The sequence below is a fragment of the Nomascus leucogenys genome, chromosome 2, assembly GCF_006542625.1.
Source record: "Nomascus leucogenys isolate Asia chromosome 2, Asia_NLE_v1, whole genome shotgun sequence".
In the NCBI taxonomy this organism is placed as follows: Eukaryota; Metazoa; Chordata; class Mammalia; order Primates; family Hylobatidae; genus Nomascus; species Nomascus leucogenys.
In genome coordinates this window covers 76,179,908-76,203,818 of record NC_044382.1, presented here as the reverse complement: position 1 = coordinate 76,203,818, position 23,911 = coordinate 76,179,908, and the positions used below count along the sequence as shown (strand labels likewise).

Sequence of the window (23,911 nt, the reverse complement as noted above, 5' to 3'; positions counted from 1 at the left end):
CTACAGGCGCGCGCCACCACGCCCAGCTAATTTTTGTATTATTAGTGGAGATGGGGGTTTCACCATATTGGCCAGGCTGGTCTTGAACTCCTGACCTTGTGATCCGCCCACCTTGGCCTCCCAAAGTGCTAGGATTACAGGTGTGAGCCACCATGCCCAGCTGAAACTATTTATCTTTAAACAATCTCTCCAGTCTCTGAGCCTCTGCACATGTTCCCGTTTGGAATGCCCCCTTTGCCATCTTCTACCGACCTTCAATTTTTATTTGCTTTACTTCAGTGTTTGTTTCCCAGAGTTGAATGAGCTAGGCAGACAAATTAATCCAAAGTTTGGAGGGATAATAGTGATTGGTTTTGTTTTAGATGTAGGCAATTAAAAACAAAATATGCAGAAAAGGGAAGGACCAAGTTTTATTTTTATTTTTTGAGATGGAGTCTGGCTCTGTTGCCTAGGCTGGAGTGCAGTGGCACAATCTCGGCTCACCATTACCTCCGCCTCCTGGGTTCAAGCGATTCTCCTGCCTCAGCCTCCCAAGTAGTTGAAACTACAGGTGTGCGCCACTATGCCCAGCTAATTTTTGTATTTTTAGTAGAGACACGGTTTCACTATGTTGTCCAGGCTGGTCTCAAACTCCTGACCTCACGATCTGCCCACCTTGGTCTCCCAAAATGATGGGATTACAGGAGTCAGCCACTGCGCCTGGCCTAGGACCAAGTTTTTATACTCCTAGAAGGTTCTAGGTAAGTCCCTTCTACCTGAATCACTGCAGAGATTCTCTAGGTCCAGAGAGCTGATGTAGTTACTGTACACCCCAGCCTGGGTCATTGGGGCAAGGCTCAAAGTAATGGCATGGCACGCTCATTCTAGCTTCGTGGAAAGCAGCAGAGGCTCAGTTCTTCACCTGGAACCTGAGCTCTACAGCTGAACTTCTGTATCTGCATTATCAAGGGGGTATTGGAAACAATTCGTTTTTATGGGATTCTCCTAAAGGAGACTAAGAAGCCCTCTCTAATTCCATCTCCTGTTAAAATGGGAAAACAGGCTGGGCGCAGTCACCACCTATCATCCCAGTACTTTGGGAGGCTGAGGCGGGCGGATTACCTGAGGTCAAGAGTTCGAGACCAGCCTGGCCAACATGGCGAAACCTTGTCTCTACTAAAAATACAAAAATTAGCCGGGTGTGGTGGCTTGTGCCTGTAATCCCAGCTACTGTGGAGGCCGAGGCAGGAGAATCACTGGAACCTGGGAGGGGGAGGTTGCAGTGAGCAGAGACCGTGCCATTGTACTCCAGCCTGGGCGACAAGAGCGACTCTGTCTCAAAAAGAAAAAAAAGAAAAGATGGGAAAACAGCAAACTCAATAGTGTAGATTAAGGAGATACGCATTGGCTGGGCGAAGTGGCTCACGCCTATAATCTCAGCACTTTGGGAGGCTGCGGTGGAGGGACCATGTGAGGTCAGGAGTTGGAGACTAGCCTCGCCAACGTGGTGAAACTCTGCCTCTACTAAAAAATACAAAGATTAGCCAGGCGATAGTGGTGTGCGCCTGTAAATCCCAGCTACTCGGGAGGCTGAGGCAGGACAATCGCTTCAGCCCAGGAGGCAGAGGTTGCAGTGAACCAAGATCGTGCCACTGCACTCCAGTCAGGGTGACAGAGTGAGATTGTCTCAAAAAAAAGAGATATGCATTGATAATCCTTTCCACCAAGAAACAGTTCAATCTTGGGCAAAAGAGCCTTAGGTATAAATTGAAAATAATAGCATCTACTCATATAGAACACCCATTATGTTGCCTGGCTCATGTCACTCAGGAAAAGTGAGCTAATTAGTGGGTTTTTGTCACAGGGGTCTTCTGCCCCCCCCTTGAGTTCTGGACCTAAAAGTACTGAGGCTGAAGCCTCCTAAGACATGAGCAGTTACAACCATACTCCCCAACTGTGAGCCCTATCTGATGCTGCTAGGTGAAGGGGCAGAGCCTGTAGTGGCTGGAAGAAAATGTCACAAGCTCTCAGCCTTTCTCGAAGCCCTGGCCAAGTATAAAACAGAACAGGAAGGTCCTTTTACCTTTCGCTCCTTTCCTGCCCAGAAAGAACAGAGAACAGGCGCTCATTCTTCTTCTGGGCTCTGCTACCTCCCCAGGCCCTCCCCTGTATTAGATACCACAAGACACGGACAGCTGACTCCCCCTTAAATAGCTGTTTATTTGGCAGTGTGCTGGAAGGGGTGATGGACTTAGCATTCACAGACGACACCACACACCACTGTCACGAGGGAGGCAAGAGCACGGGCAAGCCAGCCTGGAGCCCCGAGGAGGAGGCCCCCTCTTCAAGAGTGGGAGGGGGCGGGGCCTGGAGTGTTGGGGGCAGCCTGGGAACACCTCCCCTTAATAGGCGTGGTTAGAGACGAAGAGGGACTCGCTGGCAGCAGCCCCAGCCTGACCGCTCGGAGTGTACTTTCCTTGACAGGCGAGGCTGTTGGCCTAAGCGGGGAGAGGGGTGGAGTGAGAAGGGCTCTTCTCCGAGTCCCGTCCACCCAGGCACCCTGCCCACCTCCTGCCCATCCTTACCAGGGCTCGCTTGACGTACTCCTCCTGCGCAGCCTTCAGGTTCTCCTTCTTTCCGCCCCAGGCCTTCAGGGCAGAGGCCTGCAGGGCCCGGCCGTAGGAGAAGGTCAGGGCCCAGGGCTTCAGCAGGGGGCACTTGTTAATGGCATTGAGGTTGATGGATGCCTCCTCCTCACTCTGGCCTCCAGACAGGAAGGTGATCCCTGTAGAGCAGGAGTGAGAGGCAAGAGGGGCTGTGGTCAGAGACCCAGGAAGCTGGCAGGAGCTGGTGGAAGCTGCCATGGAAGTCCATCCAAATGGGCATAGGGTTGTGGGTGGAGCTTATCTACCGCATAGAGATAAAGATGAGAGTGTGGGCCTCACCAGTGACAGCAGGGGGCACTGTGCGGCGCAGTGCTGTGACGGTCGCCATGGCAATCTCCTCGTGAGAAAACTTCTGGGTGCAAGCGTGGCCTGGGGTGACCATGTTGGGCTTCAGCAAGGTGCCTTCCAGGTAGATGTGGTGGTCACTCAGAGCCTTGTAGACAGCAGCCAGCACCTGAGGCAGAGCAGGCGCACGGGGGGTAGTGGGGTGGAGAGGATAGGGGTTAGTCCCAGGGTCCCCGCCCAGCCACCTTGCACTGGTCAGGCAGGCAGCCACTTACTTTCTCGGTCACATACTGGCAGCGCTTCAAGTCATGGTCCCCATCAGGGAGGATCTCAGGCTCCACAATGGGCACAATGCCATTCTGCAGGGTGAGGCACAGGGTTGCTGTGAGGCCTCCTAACCCGGAGTCCCACCTACAGTTCTCCACAGCCAGTGGTCAAGACCATATCTTGATGATGCCAGGGACTCAGGCTTCAAAGCCCTCAGCAGATTACAGGAGACAGGAGCCTCCTCAGATCCACCCACAATCCCTCCTTGGCCCCTCTGCCTCGAACAGCCCTTGAGTGTCCTCCACAGGTCAAAGCTGATGCTTGCTTTGGGGGAGGTAGGCATCATGGCAAGTAATTGGCAAGTTAAAAACACTGGAACCCATGAGGTGGGAGTTGGCCTATTGGGGACCTGCAAGCCCACCTGCTGGCAGATGCTGGCATAACGGGCCAGGACATTGGCATTTTCCATGATGGCAAGGGCTGAGGGGGTGTGTTCCCCAATCTTCAGCACACAACGCCACTTGGCGAAGTCAGCTCCATCCTTCTTGTACTGGGCACAGCGCTCAGACAGCCCATCCAACCCTAAGAGAAGAGGGAGGGGTCAGAGCACGGTGGGGAGGGGCATGTGGTTTCACTCTTCCTGGCACTCAAACCTGCTCTGGTTGGGTTCGTAGGGCAGAGAATCAAACAGTTCTCACCTTGGGTGGTAGTCTCGCCATTTGTCCCTGCCAGAGGGACCACGCCCTTGTCTACCTGTTAGGGTCAAGGTAACAACATTAAGACACAGGAAATGACCTCTAGCAACCTTTCCACTGTCACCCCGGCTGGAGTACAGTGGTGGGATCTCAGCTCACTGAAGCCTCCACTTCCCGGGCTCAAGTGATCCTCCCGCCTCAGCCTCCTAAGTAGCTGGGCGTGCACCTCTTTCCTCTTCTTTAGCCCCAGTCTTCCCCCACATTTACTTAATCCCTTCAGCTGCATCTCAGGGCTGGCAAATATTTTCACTTAGTTACAATTAAAATATTTAGTTACTTAAGCCAGGCATAGTGGCTCACGCCTGTAATCCCAGCACTTTGGGAGGCTGAGGCAGGCAGATCACGAGATCAGGAGATTGAGACCATCCTGGCTAATATGGTGAAACCCAGTCTCCACTAAAAATAAAAAAAAAAAATTAGCCGGGTGTGGAAGCGGGCACCTGTAGTCCCAGCTACTCAGGAGGCTGAGGCAGGGGAATGGCGTGAACCCGGGAGGCGGAGCTTGCAGTGAGCCAAGAGATCGCACCACTGCACTCCAGCCTGGGAGACAGCGAGACTCCATCTCAAAAAAAAAAAAAATTTTTTACTTAAAATGTTAAGTTGCTAAAATACTTAGTTACAATTAAGTTATTTTCACTTAGTTCACTTAGTAACAATCCACTGAGACAGGATACACTGGAATGTTATTTGACAACAAAAATGTTGAGTGAATTGGGTGTCAGACTGGGGCTCTGCCACTTATGCTGAGCAAAACACTTCACTTCCCTGAGCTTCTGAGATTTTCATCTGTAAAGTGGGAATGATACTGTTCTCTCACAATTGTGAGGATTAAAAATGTCGAGTAAATGTCCTAAGCCTGAAGCAGGCTCCATGCAAGTCTCTAGGCCTCCGATCCAGCATTCATTCCCTACCTCACTAACCTGGATTTCCTTCCTCCACTTCCATCTCAAACCTCACATCCTGAGGCCCTGCCCCTTACCTTGATGCCCACAACACCACCCTTGGATTTAATAACTTGGGGGAAGGGACGCCCATCATCCGCCTTCTGGTAGAGTGTCTCGTGGAAGAGGATGACACCCCCGATGCAGGGGTTCACACGGTCGTCAGCTGTCAGCAGCAGCTGGCGGTAGAAGCGCCGGTTCTCCTCGGTGTTCTCGGTGCCAATGGACTGCAGCCGCTTGGCAATGCTCCCTGGGAGTGTCACAAGGGAATTAGGGGATCAGCCTACCACTCCCAACCCTGCACCCTCCACCCATCCTGTCTCCTGCCCGCACCAGTGGACTCATCTGCAGCCAGGATGCCTTTGCCGGGTGCCACGATGCGGTGAGCGATGTCAGACAGCTCCTTCTTCTGCTCCGGGGTCAGTGCTGGATATTGGTAGGGCATGGTGCTGGTAGTAGCAAGTTCCTGGGTACAGGAAAGAGAGGGGAAGGACTAGTCAGCTGGGGTTTCCCATCATCTCCCGATGAGCAGGGCCCCTCTCCTGGAGGTCAGAGAAATGTTCCCTACCTCCCCTGCCCCACACCCAGCAGGCCCTGGAGCACTTCTGGTCCCCAGCTCTCCCGTACGCCCAACTTCCCTATGCTAGGCCTGCCCCTGTACCTTTCCTAACTCTGTCTGGTGCTGGGTGTTGCCCAGCTGAGGGTGGAGTTGCCCACTGGCAACTGGGGGAAAGGAAAAGGCCATAGCCATGGACAGGTGGGTCACGTTGAAGCTGGACCCTTCTGGCTTGCGCCTTGCCATGGGGTCACCTTGCCTGAAAACAAAACCGAACCGGAGTATTTTAGAATGTAAAGATCGTGAATCGAGCAGAGAGCCCAACACCCTGGTGGGAAAGGGCCCAGATATGGGAAAGGTCTGTGCTTCAAGCCACACAGCAACCCCGGAGCCAGATCTGAGATTATAACCCAGCTCTTCTGACTGCCACTGGGGTGTTCCTTCCAATCCACTCAAGATCCCAGGGCTGGCCCGGGCTCCAAGGCTTCAAGGACATCCCAAGGTCAGGATTTTCCCCAACAGAGAAGGGGCGGGTGGTAGGAAAGGGGTATTAGAAAAAAGATAAGAGAGCAAGGAGAAGCCCAAGAAAGGGCGGCGGAACAAGCCCTAGCCCGAGGCGAGGAAAGCGGTAAGCTTCGCCGTCGTCACTGTTCCTACAAGGCAAGAACGTGGAGGGGCAAGCGCCTTCCCCTGAAAAATGCTCCCGTCGCTTCGCAGGGCTGCAGCTGTTCCGGGCTCAGAATCAAGATCGCCCGATAAGGAGAGACAGGGAACGTGTTAATGGGGCATCAAGCACCGCGGAGGGGTTTCCCCTCCTCGCGAAGGGCGCCCCGTTTCCCAGGGCAGAAACCAACCTCCCACTTGCGAGAACCCTGGGGCTGTACACGGGCCGGCCCCCAATCCTCATTGCCTCTTAGGATCCCCGCCAGGGCTAAGGGACCCTAATCCTTTACCACAGGGGTCCCTGAAAGAAAAGGGGAGGAGAATGGTCCATCTCGTCCGGCTTCCTCCCCCGCCATGACTCAGCGCGCGGAGCCGCTGCATTGCGCAGTTAGGGGACCTCAGGCTGGAGGGGCCGGGGAGCCTGTGTGTGGCTGGTAGTGGGGAGATGCTGGCATGGGGTAGCGGGGGGCCTCCACGCGGACGCCCAACCCGCCACTGCCCCCAAGATCCCTCTCCACGGTCCCTGGTCCCCGCACGTGAAGAGGGGCGCTCACCTGGCACAGAAGAGGGGCGGGTGTGCAGGGTGCGGCGGCAGAGGGCGGCGGGCTGGCGAGTGGACTCAGGGAGCGAACGCGGCACTCGTCACCAGGACCCCTTCTGCGGCGCGTTCCGAGAGGAACGCAGCCGATTTAGCCTCGGAAGGGGCGGCGCAGGGGGCGGGCAGGAGAAAGGCGGCGCCCGGCCTTTTAAAGGCACCACTCCGCCCTCCGCCGAGCTTTTTCCTTTACGAGAAGCGGGCGGCATCCAATGGCAGGCGATGGACTGGGCTACGGGCCGCCCCCGAGAGACGCAGCCCAGAGGCCGCGCTAGGAAGGGGCGGGTGCCGAGAACACGATCCCCCCCACCCCCCTCGGACGTGACTCGGACCACATCCCGCGGGTCGCTAGGGCCCTCCCCTCCGTTCCTTTCCCCCAGCCTGGCGCGCTCTGGGGCGCCGTGACTCAGCCAGAATGTTGGCAATGGAGGAGGGGGGGACGGGGAAGTGGGGGACGCGGATGGAAAAGTCGGAAACGAAGGAGGCTGAGTTTCGCCTCCCAGGCCCAGCCCGAGGCCCGGGGCCGCCCCAGCTTCCGGCCTTCGCGGCTGCAGCGCGTGTCACCATAGGGGCCACATCGCGCAGTAGTGCGTTAGCCTGCCTCGCCCGCGGGCTGAATCGGCGTGGAGCCGACTCCCTATCACTGGCCCAGGCGTAAGGGAGGCGGAGGAAAGGGCAGCGAGAGGACACGCACGGAGCGCGAGAAGACGGCGGAACTAGAGGCGCGCGGAGGCGAGGCCTCCCAGTGCGCGTTCCAGGCTGGGTCGCGCATGCGTGCGTGCTCTCCGCCCGGGCCGCCGCAGCCAGGCTGGTAGTCCTCTGCGCCACCGAAAACCAGAATGCGCGGCTGTGCACCGGCCGCTGCTCGGCGTCGGGCATGCGGGGTCACAGTTCCTGCCAAACGTCTTCCTTGCGCCTGACTTCCTTCTCCAAAAGAAAATCCGTCCCCGAACTGATCTTCCTCCCAGATGCTGAGCCCCCTGCTCCTATCGTCCAAGTCTCCCCTCCTTACCCGGACCCCATCTGGACCCTGTCGGCCCAACCCCATCCCCACCCCGGCCCGGTCCTGCAAGGGGCCCACCTGCGGCGAGGCTGAAGGAGCCGGCAGAGCCTGGTCAGCAGCGAGTGAGCCAGGGGTGCCCGGGCTGGTTATAAGGCAGCTCCTGCCCGCCCCACACGTGTCCCCGACCTTCTCTGATGACCCCTGCCCTTTTCCCGCCACGGATCCTCTGGCAGGGACCTATATTTAGGGAAACCTGAAGCCCCTGACATTCACACCAGCGTGGGGCCCAGCATGGGGGAAGGGGGAGGAAGCCTTGGGTCGGCCCTATTGATGGGGAGGGAGCCCCTGCCCACTCACCGGTGCTTCAGAGGAAAATTCTTCCTGGGAAATCCAGAAGGAGGCCCTTGGTTGTCAAGAGAAATAAATCTTTGGCCAGGGACCTGTGGGAAGGAAAGGGGTGAGAGGACTCGGATCACGTGGCCTCCCTGCCACCCTCCCTGGCTTCTTGTCTAATCTCCCTCCTCTCCTGACTCCCTGCCGTGATGGTCGCTGTTCTGATTCTCTGGAGCCCTGGTCTTTTTTTTAAGAAGGAGGGCAGATACTGGCACTACACTCACCTCCTAAAATAACGGGGAGTCCAGGGACGGAGTATGGTTGGGGCACCCCTGCGTACCCGGTACTCAAGGGCCGGGCTCCTCCTGTAACACTTGTGTGTGGTGAGCAGCGCCACCCCCCTGCCCAACTTCAAATAGAATCGTTGACATGGGGAGGGGAAGGGGAGCCGGGGCACCTGCCCGAGCACTAACTAGCCCCTCTCTTTTCTGGCCCTCCAGAGGAGCTGCCGTCCAGCCGGCCAAGAGTCCTGCCCTGCAGGGAGCCAGGCCCTGTGCTGCCACTTCCAGTTCCCAGGCCTGGGTGCTGGGCAGGCCATCTGTGGTTCCAGTGGCCTGGGGAAAGGCTCTTCAGGGAGGAGGGCACATGGGCCCTGGGGGCTGGCCGCTTCCCAGAGGGCAGGGGCCCTGGGTCCTCATAGGAGCTTGATCTCGAAGCAGAGACAGTTGAGGCTCTGGCAGTCGGGGAGCTGGCATGTACAGGCACAGTCGCAGAGTGGGCAGCAGTGGGGGCAGCGAGGTGCCCAGTCCTGAGGGAGGAGAGAGAGGGGTGAGGGAGGGGGGATGGGGCCACGTCTGTTGCTCTCTAATGGGAGAAGGGAACAGAGAGGCCTGGGAAATCTCACTTGCCCAGTGGAACAGAAGGTACTGTCCATCATTCCCAGGAACAGTGCAATTCCTTGTACTGTTGAAAAATCAGCAGTGAGTCCTTGTTCTGAACAACTGAGTTCAGGAGCTAGAAGCAATGATTCAGGGTTCTCTCCTTCCCATTTTATGGGTGAGGAGACTGAGGACCAGAGAGCAACTGGCCCTGGGTCCCATGCTAGAATTTGGGCCTCCCGGTGTCAAGCTCAAAAGATGGTTCTGCTACAGTCCTGGGGTCTGTGCAGTTGAGGCAGTAGACAGACAAAGCACACAAATTTTTCTGTCCATCATGAAAATGCCTTGTGGGCTTTATGGACTTCTTCAGCATGAGACCAAAGTAGAAGGTCTCATTCACCATTTTCGAGCATCTACTCTGTGCAACGAACAGACCGCATTCATGAATGATTTAAAAAATCTTTACAGGCATCTTTGAAATGGCAGAAATCTTTGAAAATGGCAATTTACATATTTTTAATTTTTTTTTTTTGAGACAGGGTCTCACTCTGTCACCCAGGGTGGAGTGCAATGGTGAGATCTCGGCTCACTGCAACCCCCGCCTCCTGGGTTCAAGTAATTCTTCTGCCTCAGCCTTCCGAGTAGCTGGAACTACAGGCATGAGCCACCACACCCAGCTAATTTTGTATTTTTAGTAGAGATGGGGGTTTCACCATGTCAGTCAGGCTGGTCTCGAACTCCTGACCTCAGGTGATCCACCTGCCTCGGCCTCCCAAAGTGCTAGGATTACAGGAGTGAGCAACTGTGCCCGGCCATTTTTTTTTTTTTTTTTCCGTGACGGAGTTTCACTCTTGATGCCCAGGCTGGAGCGCAATGGCATGATCTCCGCTCACCGCAACCTCCACCTCCGGATTCAAGCAGTTCTCCTGCCTCAGGCTCCCGAGTAGGTGGGATTACAGGCATGTGCCACCACACCTGGCTAATTTTGTATTTTTAGTAGAGATGGGGTTTCGCTATGTTGACCAGGCTGGTCTTGAACTCCTGACCTCAGGTATCTGCCCGCCTCGGCCTCCCAAAGTGCTGGGATTACAGGCATGAAGCACCATGCTCGGCCCATTTTTTGTATTTTTTTTTTTTTTTTTTTTTTTGAGACGGAGTCTCGCTCTGTTGCCAGGCTGGAGTGCAGTGGCACGGTCTCGGCTCACTGCAACCTCCGCCTCCTGGGTTCAAGCGATTCTCCTGTCTCAGCCTCCCAAGCAGCTGGGATTACAGGCACGTGCCACCACGCTTGGCCAATTCATTTTTTGTATTTTTTTGTAGAGGCAGGGTTTCATCATGTTGCCCAGGCTAGTCTCAAACTCCTGGGTTAAACCCACCTTGGTCTCCCAAAGTGCTGGGATTACAGGCATTCGCCACTGCGCCCAATTTTAATGTTTTCAAAAGAATTAGATCTGTTTGTTTTTTTTTCAGATGGAGTCTTGCTCTGTCGCCCAGGCTGGAGTGCAACGACGGGATCTCGGCTCACTGCAACCTCTGCCTCCCGGGTTCAAGTGATTCTCCTGTCTCAGCCTCCTGAGTAGCTGGGATTACAGGCGCCCGCCACTACGCCCAGCTAATTTTTGTATTTTTAGTAGAGACAGGGTTTCACCATGTTAGTCAGGCTGGTCTCAAACTCCTGACCTCAGGTGATCCGCCCACCTCGGCCTCCCAAAGTGCTGGGATTACAGGTGTGAGCCACTGCGCCCAGCCTTATATTTTTAATTATCAGAATCCTGAGTAATGGGCTTCTTTACAAAAGAGAAAATGGATGGTTGGACATGGTGGCTCATGCCTGTAATCCCAACAACTTGGGAGGCCAAGGTGGGCGGATCACTTAAGGTCAGGAATTCAAGACCAGCTGGGCCAACATGGCGAAACCTCTTCTCTACTAAAAACACAAAAATTAGCTAGGCGTGGTGGCGTGCACCTGTAATCCTAGCTACCCAGAAGCCTGAAGCAGGAGAATCCCTTGAGCCTGGGAGGCAGAGGTTGCAGTAAGCCAAGCCAAGATCCACCCACTGCACTCCAGCCTGGGCAACAGAACAAGACTCTGCCTCAAAAAAAAAAAAAAAAAAAAAAAAAAAAGGAAATGGAGGCATGGAGGCATAGACAGAGAGGCAAGTGATGGGAATGGAGCTGGGATGTACAGTCCTGCCTGCAATCCCCCTTGAGCCCTCTGCCTCCCAGTGCCAGGAGCATCAGCCTCTCTCTGGGTCTGCCAGGGCAGGGGCAGCTCATCCTATATTCTCCACTGAGCTAGCACTGGACTCATGCTCAGCAGGTGTCTGAGATATAAATGAATGAATGAATGAATCTAAGCATATCATTTGCCTTCTTTAGGCAAAGAAGAAAGAAGAGGGCTTCTCAGCTGCTGGAGGAAACAATGTCTGTCTCTTGGGGAATAGGAACAGCATGTCCTTAGAGGCAAGAAGGGAGAACTGGTCTATCCAGTGCACTGCTGTCCTCCCCTAGGACAGGGATGACCCGCAACTGCCTTAGGCATGGGCTGGAGTCAGGCCAAATGGCTGAAGTGGCCCAGGATGGCTGTGTGACAGAAGATTGGCTTCTTGAGGCCAGAGGCAGAGGTAGCGACAGTCACAGTTGTACAGTTCAATCAGAAACTTGGCCAAGCCAGGAACAGGGGAATGACCTTTCCAACAGCTTAGGTTTCGGGGTGTGGTGTCAGATGGCTGGTGAGATCAGATGTCACTAGGGGCTGCAGTGACAGGAGGGGACCTGCCACCTGCAGGGACAGGGGTCTGAACTGGGCTGTGCTACTGTCAACAGAACTGCCTCCTGGGGGGAGGCTAGAACTGTCATGGTGGAAGGGAGAGAGAGAACTGATTTTCTTGTGTTTGATGAGGGTGTGATTTGGGGTGTCTCTAGGGAGTCTCAGTCTGGGGATGAAATCGCTTCTGCGGGCTTTTGAAGGACCACACCATCATTCTGTGCACAGAACCCGTGGCTGAGAGAGGCTCTGCTGCCATTACCTCAGAAAAGAGGGTATTAAAAACATTTCTTGGCTCTCTCCCTTGGAAGGGTTTAGATCTTGTCATTAATAACTGGCTAATGGATTTCTCAACTGTTACAAGCAGCCATGTGGTTTCTGGAAGGAATCTGCTGTTTAAGTACATTAAACAAGGACTCTGCAAGACTGTTAACCCTTGTGTCTCTCCTGGCTCTCAGGAGAGTTTTTCACTTGAATTTTTCCTGTTGACTCTGTGAGAGCCAGCCATCATCGTAGAGATGGTTAAAGCTCAGGCCCTAGAGTTAGTAAGGCCTGGGTTTGAACCTCAGCTTGGCTAATTGATTTTTTCAGCCTCAGTTTCCTCATTTATAGGAATATAACACCTAAGGCCGGGTGCAGTGGCTCACACCTGTAATCCCAGCACTTTGGGAGGCCGAGGTGGGCGGACCACCTGAGATCAGGAGTTCAAGACTAGCCTGGCCAACATCGTGAAACATCATCTCTATTAAAAATACAAAAATTAGCTGGGCGTGGTAGCGCACGCCTGTGGTCCCAGCTACTTGGGAGGCTGAGGTGGGAGACTTGCTTAAACCCGGGAGGTGGAGATTGCAGTGAGCCGAGATTGTTTTACTGCACTCCAGCCTGGGCAACAGAGTGAGACTCCTTCTCAAAAGGATAAAATAAAATGAAATGAAAAACTATAATACCTACTTCACAAGGCCATTGTGGGGAATCGGTGGAAAGAACTAAGCACAATGCCTGGTAAGTAGTGAGTGCTGGACGAAAGAGAGCTGTTCTTGGCCAGGCACGGCGGCTCACGCCTGTAATCCCAGCACTTTGGGAGGCCAAGGCAGGCAGATCACCTGAGGTCAGGAGTTCAAGACCAGCCTGGCCAACATGGTGAAACCCTGTCTCTACTAAAAATATAAAATTTAGCTGGGCATGGTGGCAAGTGCCTGTAATGTCAGCTACTTGGGAGGCTGAGTCAGGAGAATCACTTGAACTTGGGAGACGGAGGTTGCAGTGAGCTGAGATCACACCACTGCATTCCAGCCTGGGCAACAGAGGGAGCACTGCAGTCCAGCCTGGGTGACAAGGGAGACCCTGTCTGGAGAAAAAAAAAAAAAAGAAAGAAAGGAAGGAAGAAGGGAGGGAGGGAAGGAGGGAATGAAGGGAGGGAGGGAGGGAAAGAAAGAAAAGAAGGAGATTCTTTTCTTTCTTTTTTTTTTTTTTTTTTTGAGACAGAGTCTCTCTCTGTCTCCCAGGCTGGAGTACAGTGGCGCGATCTCGGCTCACTGCAAGCTCCGCCTCCCGGGTTTTACGCCATTCTCCTGCCTCAGCCTCCCGAGTAGCTGGGACTACAGGCTTGCACCACCTACACCCGGCTAATTTTTTTTGTATTTTAGTAGAGACGGGGTTTCACCGTGTTAGCCAGGATGGTCTCGAACTCCTGATCTTGTGATCTGTCCGCCTCGGCCTCCCAAAGTGCTGGGATTACAGGCATGAGCCACTGCACCCAGCCTGAAAGAGAGCTATTCTTATCATAGCTTCTTCCCTCAGCAGTGGTTCTTAACCTGGTGTGCATCAGAATCATGTGAGAACTTGTAAAAGATTCACAAACTCTAGCCCCAGCCCAGACCTGAGTGTGGGGCCTAGATGCCTGGCTTTCCTTTTAAGTCCCATACCTGCTTCTGATCGCATGCAGGGCTGAGCAACCGCTGCTCCATAGCATGCCATTTCTCACCCTCTGTTGTAATGGCCTAATTATTTCTCTCTCTCCATCACCAGAATGGAAGCCCTGCGAGGCTGGGGACCTTCTCCATCTTGTTTCTGCTGAGTCCCCAAGGCCCTAGACAGTGCCTCAACAGTAACTCCATAAATCTTTGGTGAGTGAGTCAATGAATGAATGAATGAATGAGAACCTTGCAACATGCACGTGAAAGAAGCAGAACAGGCCAGGCGTGGTGGCTCATGCCTATAATCCCAGCACTTTGGGAGGCCAAGGTGGGCGGATCACGAGGTCAGGAGATCAAGACCATCCTGGCTAACACGATGAAACCCCATCTCTACTAAAAAAATACAAAAAATTAGCCAGGTTTGGTGGCACGTGCCTGTAATCCCAGCTACTCGGGAGGCTGAGGCAGGAGAATTGCTTGAACCCGGGAGGCGGAGGTTGAAGTGAGCCAAGATTGCATCACTGCACTCTAGCCTGGGTGACAGAACGAGACTCCGTCTCAAAAAAAAAAAAAAAAAAAAAAAGAAGCAGAGCAGGCGAGCAGGCATGTTTCTCCCTCAGTAAGGAAGAGAAACCTGGGTTTCTGTTCCAGCTGGTCCAGCCATATAACCTCCAAGTCACTCCAGCCTCCGTAAGCCTCAGTGTCTACAGCTGCCAAGTGGCAAGACATTTGTACCCTTCCGGGCTGTTATTACAAGGAAACTGAAGAGGGAGCGACTTAAATGTACTTTGTGGAAAGACAGCTCAAGGACAGAAAGAACCTGCCCTGCCCTCCACCCTGTTAAATCCCTTCCTAGCTCCAGCAGAAACCGGAGAGGATCAGGCCCTAATGTCTCCAGGTTTGAAAGTTCTTGCAGCCCTCTGTGGGGAAGGTGGGAGGGCCCAGTCTATCCTTACAATGCACCTCACCCATCCTCTCTCCCAACGAGGTGATGAGTCCCTGGCTATTCACTTCAAATAGACAGAAGGGGTAGGGGGTGGCATCTCCAGGACAGAGGGCCAGAAATCATTTTATAATGGAGCATCTCCTCTAAGACAGGAGGTTTTTTTGCTTTGGGTTTTTTTTTTTTTTTTTGAGACAGAGTCTCACCATGTCACCCAGGCTGGAGTGCAGTGGCACGATCTCAGCTCACTGCAACCTCTACCTCCCAGGTTCAAGCGATTCTCCTGCCTCAGCCTTTCTAGTAGCTGGGATTACAGGCGAGTGCCACCACGCCAAGACAGGAGTTTTCAGAACCCAAGGTCTCCTCCTTTTGCCCTTTTGCCCCTCAGCTCCAAACCTGGGACCCCTCTGCTGACTGCCCCTGGCAAACCAGAAGCTGATTATCTGAAAAAGCATTCCTTGCCCCACAATTTACTTCAAAACTGAAAACATGCCAGGGATTAGCACCAATCACTGTGTGCCCAAGTTATGAATTTGCTTTTATCCTCCCCTTCTGTCCTAGGGAAGGAAGGCCACCACTCCAAGGGCAGGTGCTTTGCTGTCTGAATCGCTGAGCCCAAAATAATCATTCCTCAGGAAGGTGGTCGATTACATTTAACATCTTTAAACCCACAACTGCAAACGGGCTTGTCTTCTGCAAGCCAGGCTTCTCCCCTGAGGATTCTACCTCAGCTAACGCTGTGGAGCTATTTGCGATGCAAGGCTCTCCTGCGTAACACTCTGGAGAAGCCACTAAACTTCCCTAAGCCAGCTTACTCCCCACTGCAGGAGGAGGACAGTAACCCCTACGTGTCTACACGTATAGGCATGGATAGGTGGCCAAGTGTGACATCAGGTTAAAAAGGGCAAGTAGAGGCTGAGCCCAGTGGCTCACATCTGTAATTCCAGCACTTTATGAGGCCGAGGCAGGCAGATCACCTGAGTTCGGGAGTTCGAGACCAGCCTGACCAACATGGAGAAACCCTGTCTCTACTAAAAATACAAAATTAGCCGGGTGTGGTGGCGCATCCCTGTAATCCCAGCTACTTAGGAGGCTAAGGCAGGAGAATCGCTTGAACCCGGTAGGCAGAGATCGTGGTGAGCCGAGATCGCACCATTGCACTCCAGCCTGGGCGACAAGAGCTAGACTCGTCTCAAAAGAATAAAAAAAAAAAAGGCAAGTAGAGGCTGGGCATGGTGGCTCACACCTGTAATCCCAGCACTTTGGGAGGCCGAGGATGGCGGATCGCTTGAGCCCAGGAGTTCAACACCAGCCTGGGCAACATCATGAAACCCCATCTGTGCGAAAGATATATTAGCTGGGTGTGGTGGCATGCACCTGTAGTCTCAGCTACTCAGGAGGCTGAGGTGGGAGGATTGCTTGAGCCCAGGAGGTAGAGGCTGCAGTGAGCTATGATTGCACCACCGGACTCCAGCCTGGGTGACAGAGCAAGATCCTGTCTCAAAAAAGGCGGGGGATAGGGGGACAGTAGCAGGTATGATGAAATAACCTACGTGATACCACCCCATTTTTGCCAAATAATGGTAAAATACAGCAGTGATAGTACTGTATTAGCATATGAGAGATACATATAAAACACAGCAACTTTGGCATACAGAGCGGGTTTGTAAAGTGATTGGTACTTTCCATGTATTTCTATATGTATACTTTGTAAAGAATACTTTTTGTAATCAGAAAAAACATATAGGTTTTAAAAAATACCCAGCTCTGGATCACCTGAGGTCAGGAGTTCGAGACCAGCCTGGCCAACATGGTGAAACCCTGTCTCTAATAAAAATACAAAAAAAAAAAAATCAGCCAGTCGTGGTGGCGCATGCCTGTAATCCCAGCAACTCAGGAGGCTGAGGCAGGAGAATCACCTGAACCTGGGAGGCGGAGGTTGCAGTGAGCTGAGACCACACCATTCCACTCCAGTCTGGGCAACAAGAAGCAAACTCCATCTCCCAAAAAAAAAAAAAAAAAAATACCCAGCTCTCCAGGAGTTCGAGGCTGCAGTGAGCTATGATTGTGCCACTGCACTCTAGCCTGGGTGACAGACTAAGATTCTGTCTCTAAAAAACAAAACAAAACAAAACAAAAGACGGCCAGGCTCGGTGACTTACACCTGTAATCTTAGCACTTTGGGAGACCGAGGCGGGCAGATCACAAGGTCAGGAGTTCAAGACCAGCCTGGCCTACATGGTGAAACCCCGTCTCTACTAAAAATATAAAAATTAGCTGGGCGTGGTGGCACACGCCTGTATTCCTACTACTCAGGAGGCTGAGGCGGGAGAATTGCTTGAACCCAGGAGGTGGAGGTTGCAGTGAGCTGAGATTACACCACTGTACTCCAGCCTGGGCAACAGAGCGAGACTCCATCTCAAACAAACAAACAAACAAACAAACAAAAAAACATGGCTGGGCCATGGTGGCTCACGCCTGTAATCCCAGCACTTTGGGCAGCCAAGGCAGGTGGATCATTTGAGGTCAGGAGTTCGAGACCAGCCTGGCCAACATGGTAAAACCTCGTCTTTACTAAAAATATAAAAATTAGCTGTATGGTAGTTGTGTGAGCCGATAATCCCAGCTACTCAGGAGGCTGAGGCAGGAGAATCATTTGAGCCTGGGAGGTGGAGGTTGTAGTGAGCCAAGATCACACCACTGCACTCCAGCCTGGGTGAGAGAGTGAAACCCTGTCTCAAACAACAACAACAGAAAAGAAGAGGGAAGGGGAGGACCCAGCTCTGGAGGGAGGAAAGTAAGAAAAAAACAAAAACAAAAACTCAGTTCTCAGTTTTCAGGGTTGTTGGGAAAAACAAAGGTCCGTAAAGATGCACTATACCTAGAACATAGTTCATTCAGTGAACGGAAAGGAGCTGTGTGAGCTGTTTTTTCATTTAGCTCCCGGTTTTAGAAGTGCTGGCTATGTGCTCTACACGTTACCCACATCACCTTTCTCCAGCTAGCACCCTATTTTATTTTCTTCAAGTAGCTTTCATCACCAGACATTATCTGATAGGTTGTTTTTACCTGGCTCCACATGATTCATGCCCTGGAACGGTGCCTGGCCTTGAGAAGGTGCTCAGTAATAAATGTTGTTGAGCAAAAAAATGAATGCACCGATCATATCTAGATCAGGGCTCAGTGGGGCAGGGGGTAGGAATGGAACTCACAGCTGCGGTGGGCTGGGGGCAGCAGGCATCCAGGAAGTGGGCCGGGCTAGGCAGAGGAAAGTCGCAGGCTTCTGCACAGGTCCAGCAGCAGTCTGGGGGCCCGGAGGAACCTTGCTTCCTGCAGGGGGAGCTACCGTCCGCGCAGCAGCCCTGGGCCTAGATCACAGGATTCAGGATGTGGAACAGGCAGCAGGTAGTGACAGCCAAGGCAGCTTTCCCGAGGGGGCAGGAAAAGGTTTGGCTGGGGATAGGAGAGGAGGGACCCCCTGGTACCACAAAACGGATAGATGCAAGGGCTAAATGTCAAGTGTCTCAGGGTAAGAGCCTGCAGATGAAGGGACAGGTTACCGGGATTCCTCTTCCCCAGAGCCCACCCTTTATCCCCGACCAGACCCCTCACCAGCAGGCAGTGCCTAGTCAGCAGGACTAGACCCAGCAGCAACAAATAGATGCCCACAGCGATGAAGACGATGGCAGGGATGGGGAGCAGCAGGGGAGGACTGCTGACAGGAGCCGGGGTTGGATTCCACGGGCTAGAGGAGGCCTGGACGAGTACAGGAGGAAGGGGTGACAAGGAGGTGGAGAGGGGCTGCAGGAACACGGGAATACCATGAGGGACGCGGAGGTGGCTGGGAGAGGAACAGCCACCAGATGGTGGGGAGAGCATCAACAGGACTACACCCTGACTCATTATCTTGTGCCCCGAGCCTGCCTTTTTCCCTATCATTCCCAGTTCAGCAACATCAAGCACTTCGGCATTCTAGAGTCTTCTAGGGCTTACTGATTTTCCTTCCGGATGCCTCTCCAAAGAGATCTCTTGTCTCTGACTCCCTTGCCACTCCTTTACCATCCCTCAGCCCACATTACCGGCTCCTGTCATCCAACCTGCAATTTTGCTGCTTTCCACACCAGGTGTCCTTGTGTATGCCTCCCTCCCTTACAATCCATCAATGGCTCCCAGTAACTCACTTAAAACTTTTTCTATTGTTTATTTTATTATTACTATTTTTGAGACGGAGTATCACTCTGTCACCCAGGCTGGAGCAGTGAGGCAAGCTTGGCTCATGCAACCTCTGCCACCCAGGTTCAAGGGATTCTCCTACTTCAGCCTCCCGAGTAGCTGGGATTACAGGTACGCACCACCACGCCCAGCTAATGTTTGTATTTTTAGTACAGAGGGGATTTTGCCATGTTGGCCAGGCTGGTCTTGAACTCTTGATCTCAGGTGATCCGCCCGCCTGGGCCTCCCAAAGTGCTGGGATTCCAGGCATGAGCCACCGCACCTGGCCAATTTTTTTTAGAGACAGTGTCTCACTCTGTCACCCAGGCTGGAGTGCAGCGGCATGATCATGGCTCGCTGCAGCCTCGAGCTCCTGGGCTTAAACGATCCTCCCACCTCAGCCTCCTCAGTAGCTGGAATTACAGGCGACAGCCACCACGCCTGGCACTTAAAACTTATGTCAGTGACAAAATTCCCAGTTTAGCCCTGCCTACCTCTCTCCCTCCCCCTCTTCCAAACACACGATAGCCCTAGCAGTTCCCCAAATGCTGCAGCCTCCCTCTCACCCCCAGGCTGTTTCCTCTGCCAGAAATGCCTTTTCTCCTGGATTACTTGGTCAACTCCTTATCTTGCCAGGAATACCAGAAATGTGCCCTCCCGTGGGAAGTCCATTCCTGGCACTCTTCCTCACAGCTCTCGTCCTGAGCTGGCAGGGTGTAGTCTGTGTTGGGTAGAAGCCCTCTCCCCAGTCCGTGCTGGAGGACAGGCCCAGTCGGGGTGAGGACAGGGCGCTGAGGGGACCCAGAGAGGGAAAGGGGCCCGGACTTACGTCCATGGGGCAGGGCAGAGCCAGTCAGTCCGGGAGCTGCAGAAGGAAGGTTCTGGGTCTCAGAGGCTGAGAGGCACCGTTAGACCGGGGTGTCCACCCTCCCCTTTCCTGTTTGAGGAAACTGAGGCCATGGCTGGGCCGAAGGGTGGAATTCGGGAAGGAGAATGGGGGGCGGGGGATCCGAGGCGGCGCCTTCCTCGCAGATTCCAGCGCGCCCCAGGCCACTCCCCTCCTCAGTCCCCACACGCCAGGCTTCCCCGGTCGGTCAGCCCCCATCACCTGCACCCTCGGGCCGCGGGCAATTCACGGATTCCGCGCGGAGCTGGGTCCAATCGGCCGAGGGGCCGGCTCCGCCCAGAAGCCGTTCGCGGCATCCCGCTGTTGCCATGGTGACCAGAACGTTGTTTGTACGGCGGCCGCCGAGGCCCAAACTCCCGCCTCGCGCCTCGCGCCTCCCGCCTCCCGCCTCCCGCCTCCCGCCTCCCGCCTCCCGCCTCCCGCTTCCCGCTTCCCGCCTGAGCTTCCGCTGCCACTGGCTCTGCGCCGCCGCGGCCCTCGGGGCTTTCTCGCGGGGACCGAAGGGGAAGAGCGAATCCCGCCGCCGCCTGCCTGGGTCTGATCCTCATCAGATGCTGGACGTTGGAGGAGGCACCGGGTTCTGGGGCGCCACAGGAAGATTGAACCCCCAGGCTACACCCACGACTTGGATGTATCTCCGGCCAAGCCACTGCGCATCTGCAAAAGGGAGAAACGCCTGCCGCTCAGGGATACTGTAAACATCAAAGCTACTTTTGATATTTTATTTATATTTATTTATTTATTTATTTTTGAGACGGAGCCTCGCTCTGTCGCCCAGGCTGCAGTGCAGTGGCGCGATCTCGGCTGACTGCAACCTCCGCCTCCCGGGTTCAAGCGATTCACCTGCCTCAGCCTCCTGAGTAGCTGGGATTACAGGCGCGCACCACCACACCCGGCTAATTTTTGTATTTTTAGTAGAGACAGGGTTTCGCAATGTTGACCAGGCTGGTCTTGAACTCCTGACCTCAGGTGATCCACCCGCCTCAGCCTTGCAAAGTTCTGGGATTATGGGCGTGAGCCACCGCGCCCGGCCCGGTTCTTTTTTTCTGATTGATTGATTGATTGATTGATTGATTTTTTTGAGACAGAGTTTCGCTCTTGTCTCCCAGGCTGGAGTGCAATGGCGTGATCTTGGCTCACTACAACCTCTGCCTCCTGGATTCAAGCGATTCTCCTGCCTCAGCCTCCCGAGTAGCTGAGATTACAGGCGACTGCCACCACTCACACCTAATTTTCGTATTTTTAGTAGACGGGGTTTCACCATGTTGGCCAGGCTGGTCTCGAACTCCTAACCTTAGGCACTCCCGCCCGCCTTGGCCTCCCAAAGTACTAGGATTACTGGCATGAGTCACCGTGCCCAGCCTTTTTTTCTGAATTTTTAGAGATGTGGTCTTGCTATGTTGTTCAGGCTGGTCTTGAACTCCTGGGCTCAAGCAATCCTCCAGCCTCAGCCTCCCAGGTAGCTGGGATTACAGGCATAAGCCACCTTCAATAGGATCTGCTGAAGCTTCCTGAACCAGTGTGTAGGGTCTCACATTTCCACAGCTTTGCAGATGCTGATCCCTCTGCCTGGAACACCCTCTGTCTTCCCCTCAAACCTGTTCCTCATCCCTCAAGCATGTGCTCAGTTTTGCCTCTGTGAGGTCTCCCTGCCAACCTCAGGCAGAGGCGGCTGCCTTTGGGCTGTGAATTCCCACAGCATCATACAGATACTGTTTTCAAGCACTTCTCACAAGATACTTGAATTCCTCACTTCCATGTCTGGCTCCACAATTAGACTGCAAGTGTCTGGGGCCTGGTCTGAGTCATCTCCATATCCTGAGCTCTAGTACTTGGCCTAGCCCTGGGAGCCTTGGTGAATACTCACTGATTCTTTTTCTTTCTTTCCTTTTTTCTTTTTTTTTTGAAACGGAGTTTTGCTCTTGTCGCCCAGGCTGGAGTGCAATGGTGTGATCTCGGCTCACTGCAACCTCCACCTCCTGGATTCAAGCAATTCTCCTGCCTCAGCTTCCAGAGTAGCTGGAAGTGCCACCATGCCCAGCTAATTTTGTATTTTTAGTAGAGAGGGGGTTTCTCCACGTTAGTCAGGCTGGTCTCGAACTCCCGACCTTAGGTGATCCGTCCGCCTCAGCCTCCCAAAGTGCTGGGATTACAGGTGTGAGCCACTGCGCCCGGCCTATTTTTTTCTTTTAATAAAGTAGACATGGGGTCTCACTATGTTGGCCAGGCTGGTCTCCAACTCCTGCCTCAAATGATCCTCCCACCTCGGCCTCCCAAGTTGCTGGTATTACAGGCCAGAGCCACTGCGCTTGGCCAATACTCACTGATTCTATGAATGAATTGAAACCAAACACCATCCACGAATGAAGCATTGTTTTCCACACGTCCTAATTTCTTTGGCTTTCAAGACACTCAGACCTCCCCGTTTCATTCCTAACCTTTTTAGATCACACACACACACACACACAAACACTTGCACACACCCACACATGCATGCTCACACAAGCACCCCTCTCCATGGAGGCCTCCGACTTCCTACACGATGGCTGAATCCTGGCATTTTCCCCTAAAAACAATGCCACCATATACCTATTTTTGTCCATGTTCTCCACCCCAACATGCCTCACCACAGCTGCTGCCCCTGGGGTTTCCTACGCCATGAGGCAGCCACAGAAACTGCCAGGAGCTGTGTCCCTGGATCCCAAATCTTCTCTCCCACTGTCAACCATACTGAGATGGTCTCAGCCACCCTCTTGGCCACCCCTGGCCCCCTCAGAGGGTGTTTCAAGCCCAGAAAACAGAAGTCTAGCTGTTGCTAATGTCACCATTATTGATCCTAAAGAAGATTGTCTTCTTAGGCTGTCTTCCGGTTTTGTTTTTTTTTTGAGACACAGTCTCACTCAGTAGCCCACGCTGGAGTGCCATGGCACAATCATGGCTCACCACAACAGCCTGGACCTCCTGGCTCAAGGGATCCTTCCACCTCAGTCTCCCAAGTTACAGGTGCATGCTACCACACCCAGCTAATTTTTAAATTTTTTTGTATAGACGGGAGTCTCACTATATTGCTCAGGCTGTTCTTGAACTCCTGGGCTCAGGTGATCCTCCTGCCTCAGCCTCTCGAAGTGCTGGGATTACAAGCGTGAACCACTGTGCTCAGCCTTGGGCGGTCTTATTGTCTGATGGAATCCTGAGGACCAAGTTGAGGCCAGTTCTCACCTCAGCCCTAGAAAAGGCCTCCAGGAACACATATTCTGCCAACAGAGAGACGTCAGCCTTGGCAAGGCCCCTGGACACGTCCGTGGCCTGCAGTGCCCAGACCCGCTGGTGCTGGTGTTTTGTTCCTACCATGGGCTCATACATTATGCAGGAACATGGGCAGTGCCCCAGGCCTGTGTGTTGCTAGGCAAGCCAAGACAAGGGATGGTGTATGCACCCCACTTTGCCAAGGCCCCATTTCTTTTCTTTCTTTTTTTTTTTTTTTTTTGAGATGGAGTCTTGCTCTGTTGCCCACACTAGAGTGAAGTGGTGCGATCTCAGCACACTGCAACCTCTGCCTCCCGAGTTGAGTGATTCTCCTATCTCAGCCTCCCGAGTAGCTGGGATTACAGACGCATGCCACTATGCCTGGCTAATTTTTGTATTTTTAGTAGAGACAGGGTTTCACCATGTTGGCCAGGCTAGTCTCAAATTCCTGACCTCGTGATTTGTCCGCGTTGGCCTCCCAAAGTGCTGGGATTACAGATGTGAGCCACTGCGCCTGGCTGTGCCAAGGCCCCACTTCTATCCACATCACAACGTTTGCTGGGGGCAGAGAAAAACTGACTTCACAATAGCCAGCTAACCGTGAAGTCTCCTCTCCCTGAAGTTGGAAGCTGGAGATGTCAGATGTATCATATGTAGTTCCTCACTTCCCCTAGGAAAGGGCAGACAGGATTGTATACTTCCAATAATCGTGGGGTGGGTGGGAGATCAGAGATGCAGAGTTCCCAGAAGATGAAAGAAGCTTCAGCAGGCTTGGGTGTGGGAAGCGACCTGGCAGTTCTGATTCTGATCTAATACATTCAGCTGCCTCCAATGGACATCCAACGATATCATCTCCCAGAGATTAAGAAGAGGTTCACCAGCCCCCTTAGTATGAAAATGAAAGGCTTGTGTTTAGGTAATTACCCTGGGGGCATAAAGAAGCAGTGCTGAGCTAGAGCTGGTGTCAGCAGAGGCCTCTCCACAGACTTTATCTTACTT

At 53.4% G+C, this 23,911-nt stretch overlaps 2 protein-coding genes across 5 annotated transcripts; both read right to left on the bottom strand.

The window, feature by feature from the left end:
- Positions 1-2,179: 2,179 nt before the first annotated feature.
- On the bottom strand, positions 2,180-8,420 carry ALDOA (aldolase, fructose-bisphosphate A). Of its 2 annotated transcripts, XM_030798723.1 has the most exons (10): positions 8,328-8,420; positions 8,068-8,150; positions 5,227-5,359; positions 4,932-5,143; positions 3,896-3,950; positions 3,619-3,779; positions 3,206-3,289; positions 2,925-3,099; positions 2,565-2,764; positions 2,180-2,477 (listed from the first exon to the last, which is right to left on the bottom strand). In XM_030798723.1, the coding sequence occupies exons 3-10, from the start codon at positions 5,336-5,338 to the stop codon at positions 2,382-2,384; spliced, it is 1,095 nt and encodes a 364-aa protein (XP_030654583.1). In that variant the 5' UTR covers positions 5,339-5,359; positions 8,068-8,150; positions 8,328-8,420; the 3' UTR covers positions 2,180-2,381. The 2 variants fall into 2 exon arrangements, with proteins under 2 accessions (XP_030654583.1, XP_030654577.1); XM_030798717.1 differs by lacking the exons at positions 8,068-8,150; positions 8,328-8,420 and adding an exon at positions 6,667-7,438.
- LOC100581475 (keratin-associated protein 10-10) lies at positions 8,067-19,995 on the bottom strand. Of its 3 annotated transcripts, XM_030798746.1 has the most exons (6): positions 19,868-19,995; positions 19,589-19,624; positions 18,160-18,303; positions 17,760-17,915; positions 8,328-8,851; positions 8,067-8,150 (listed from the first exon to the last, which is right to left on the bottom strand). In XM_030798746.1, the coding sequence occupies exons 2-5, from the start codon at positions 19,592-19,594 to the stop codon at positions 8,738-8,740; spliced, it is 420 nt and encodes a 139-aa protein (XP_030654606.1). In that variant the 5' UTR covers positions 19,595-19,624; positions 19,868-19,995; the 3' UTR covers positions 8,067-8,150; positions 8,328-8,737. The 3 variants fall into 3 exon arrangements, with proteins under 3 accessions (XP_030654606.1, XP_030654608.1, XP_030654595.1); XM_030798748.1 differs by lacking the exons at positions 8,067-8,150; positions 18,160-18,303 and having other exon boundaries at positions 8,596-8,851; positions 19,868-19,951; XM_030798735.1 differs by lacking the exons at positions 8,067-8,150; positions 19,589-19,624; positions 19,868-19,995 and having other exon boundaries at positions 8,712-8,851; positions 18,160-18,779.
- Between the last annotated feature and the right edge of the window lie 3,916 nt (positions 19,996-23,911).

Coding starts and splice junctions, on each gene's coding strand:
- ALDOA (XM_030798723.1), bottom strand. CDS start 5,338: ATGCCCTACCAATATCCAGCACTGACCCCGGAGCAGAAGAAGGAGCTG. Junction 3,780..3,895: donor TGGCGAGACTACCACCCAAG/GTGAGAACTGTT, acceptor CTCTTCTCTTAG/GGTTGGATGGGCTGTCTGAG. Junction 2,765..2,924: donor AGTGCCCCCTGCTGTCACTG/GTGAGGCCCACA, acceptor CCTGCTCTACAG/GGATCACCTTCCTGTCTGGA.
- LOC100581475 (XM_030798735.1), bottom strand. CDS start 18,486: ATGATAGGGAAAAAGGCAGGCTCGGGGCACAAGATAATGAGTCAGGGT. Junction 17,916..18,159: donor TGACTAGGCACTGCCTGCTG/GTGAGGGGTCTG, acceptor CCTGTGATCTAG/GCCCAGGGCTGCTGCGCGGA. Junction 8,852..17,759: donor GCCCCCAGCCCACCGCAGCT/GTGAGTTCCATT, acceptor CTCCTCCCTCAG/GACTGGGCACCTCGCTGCCC.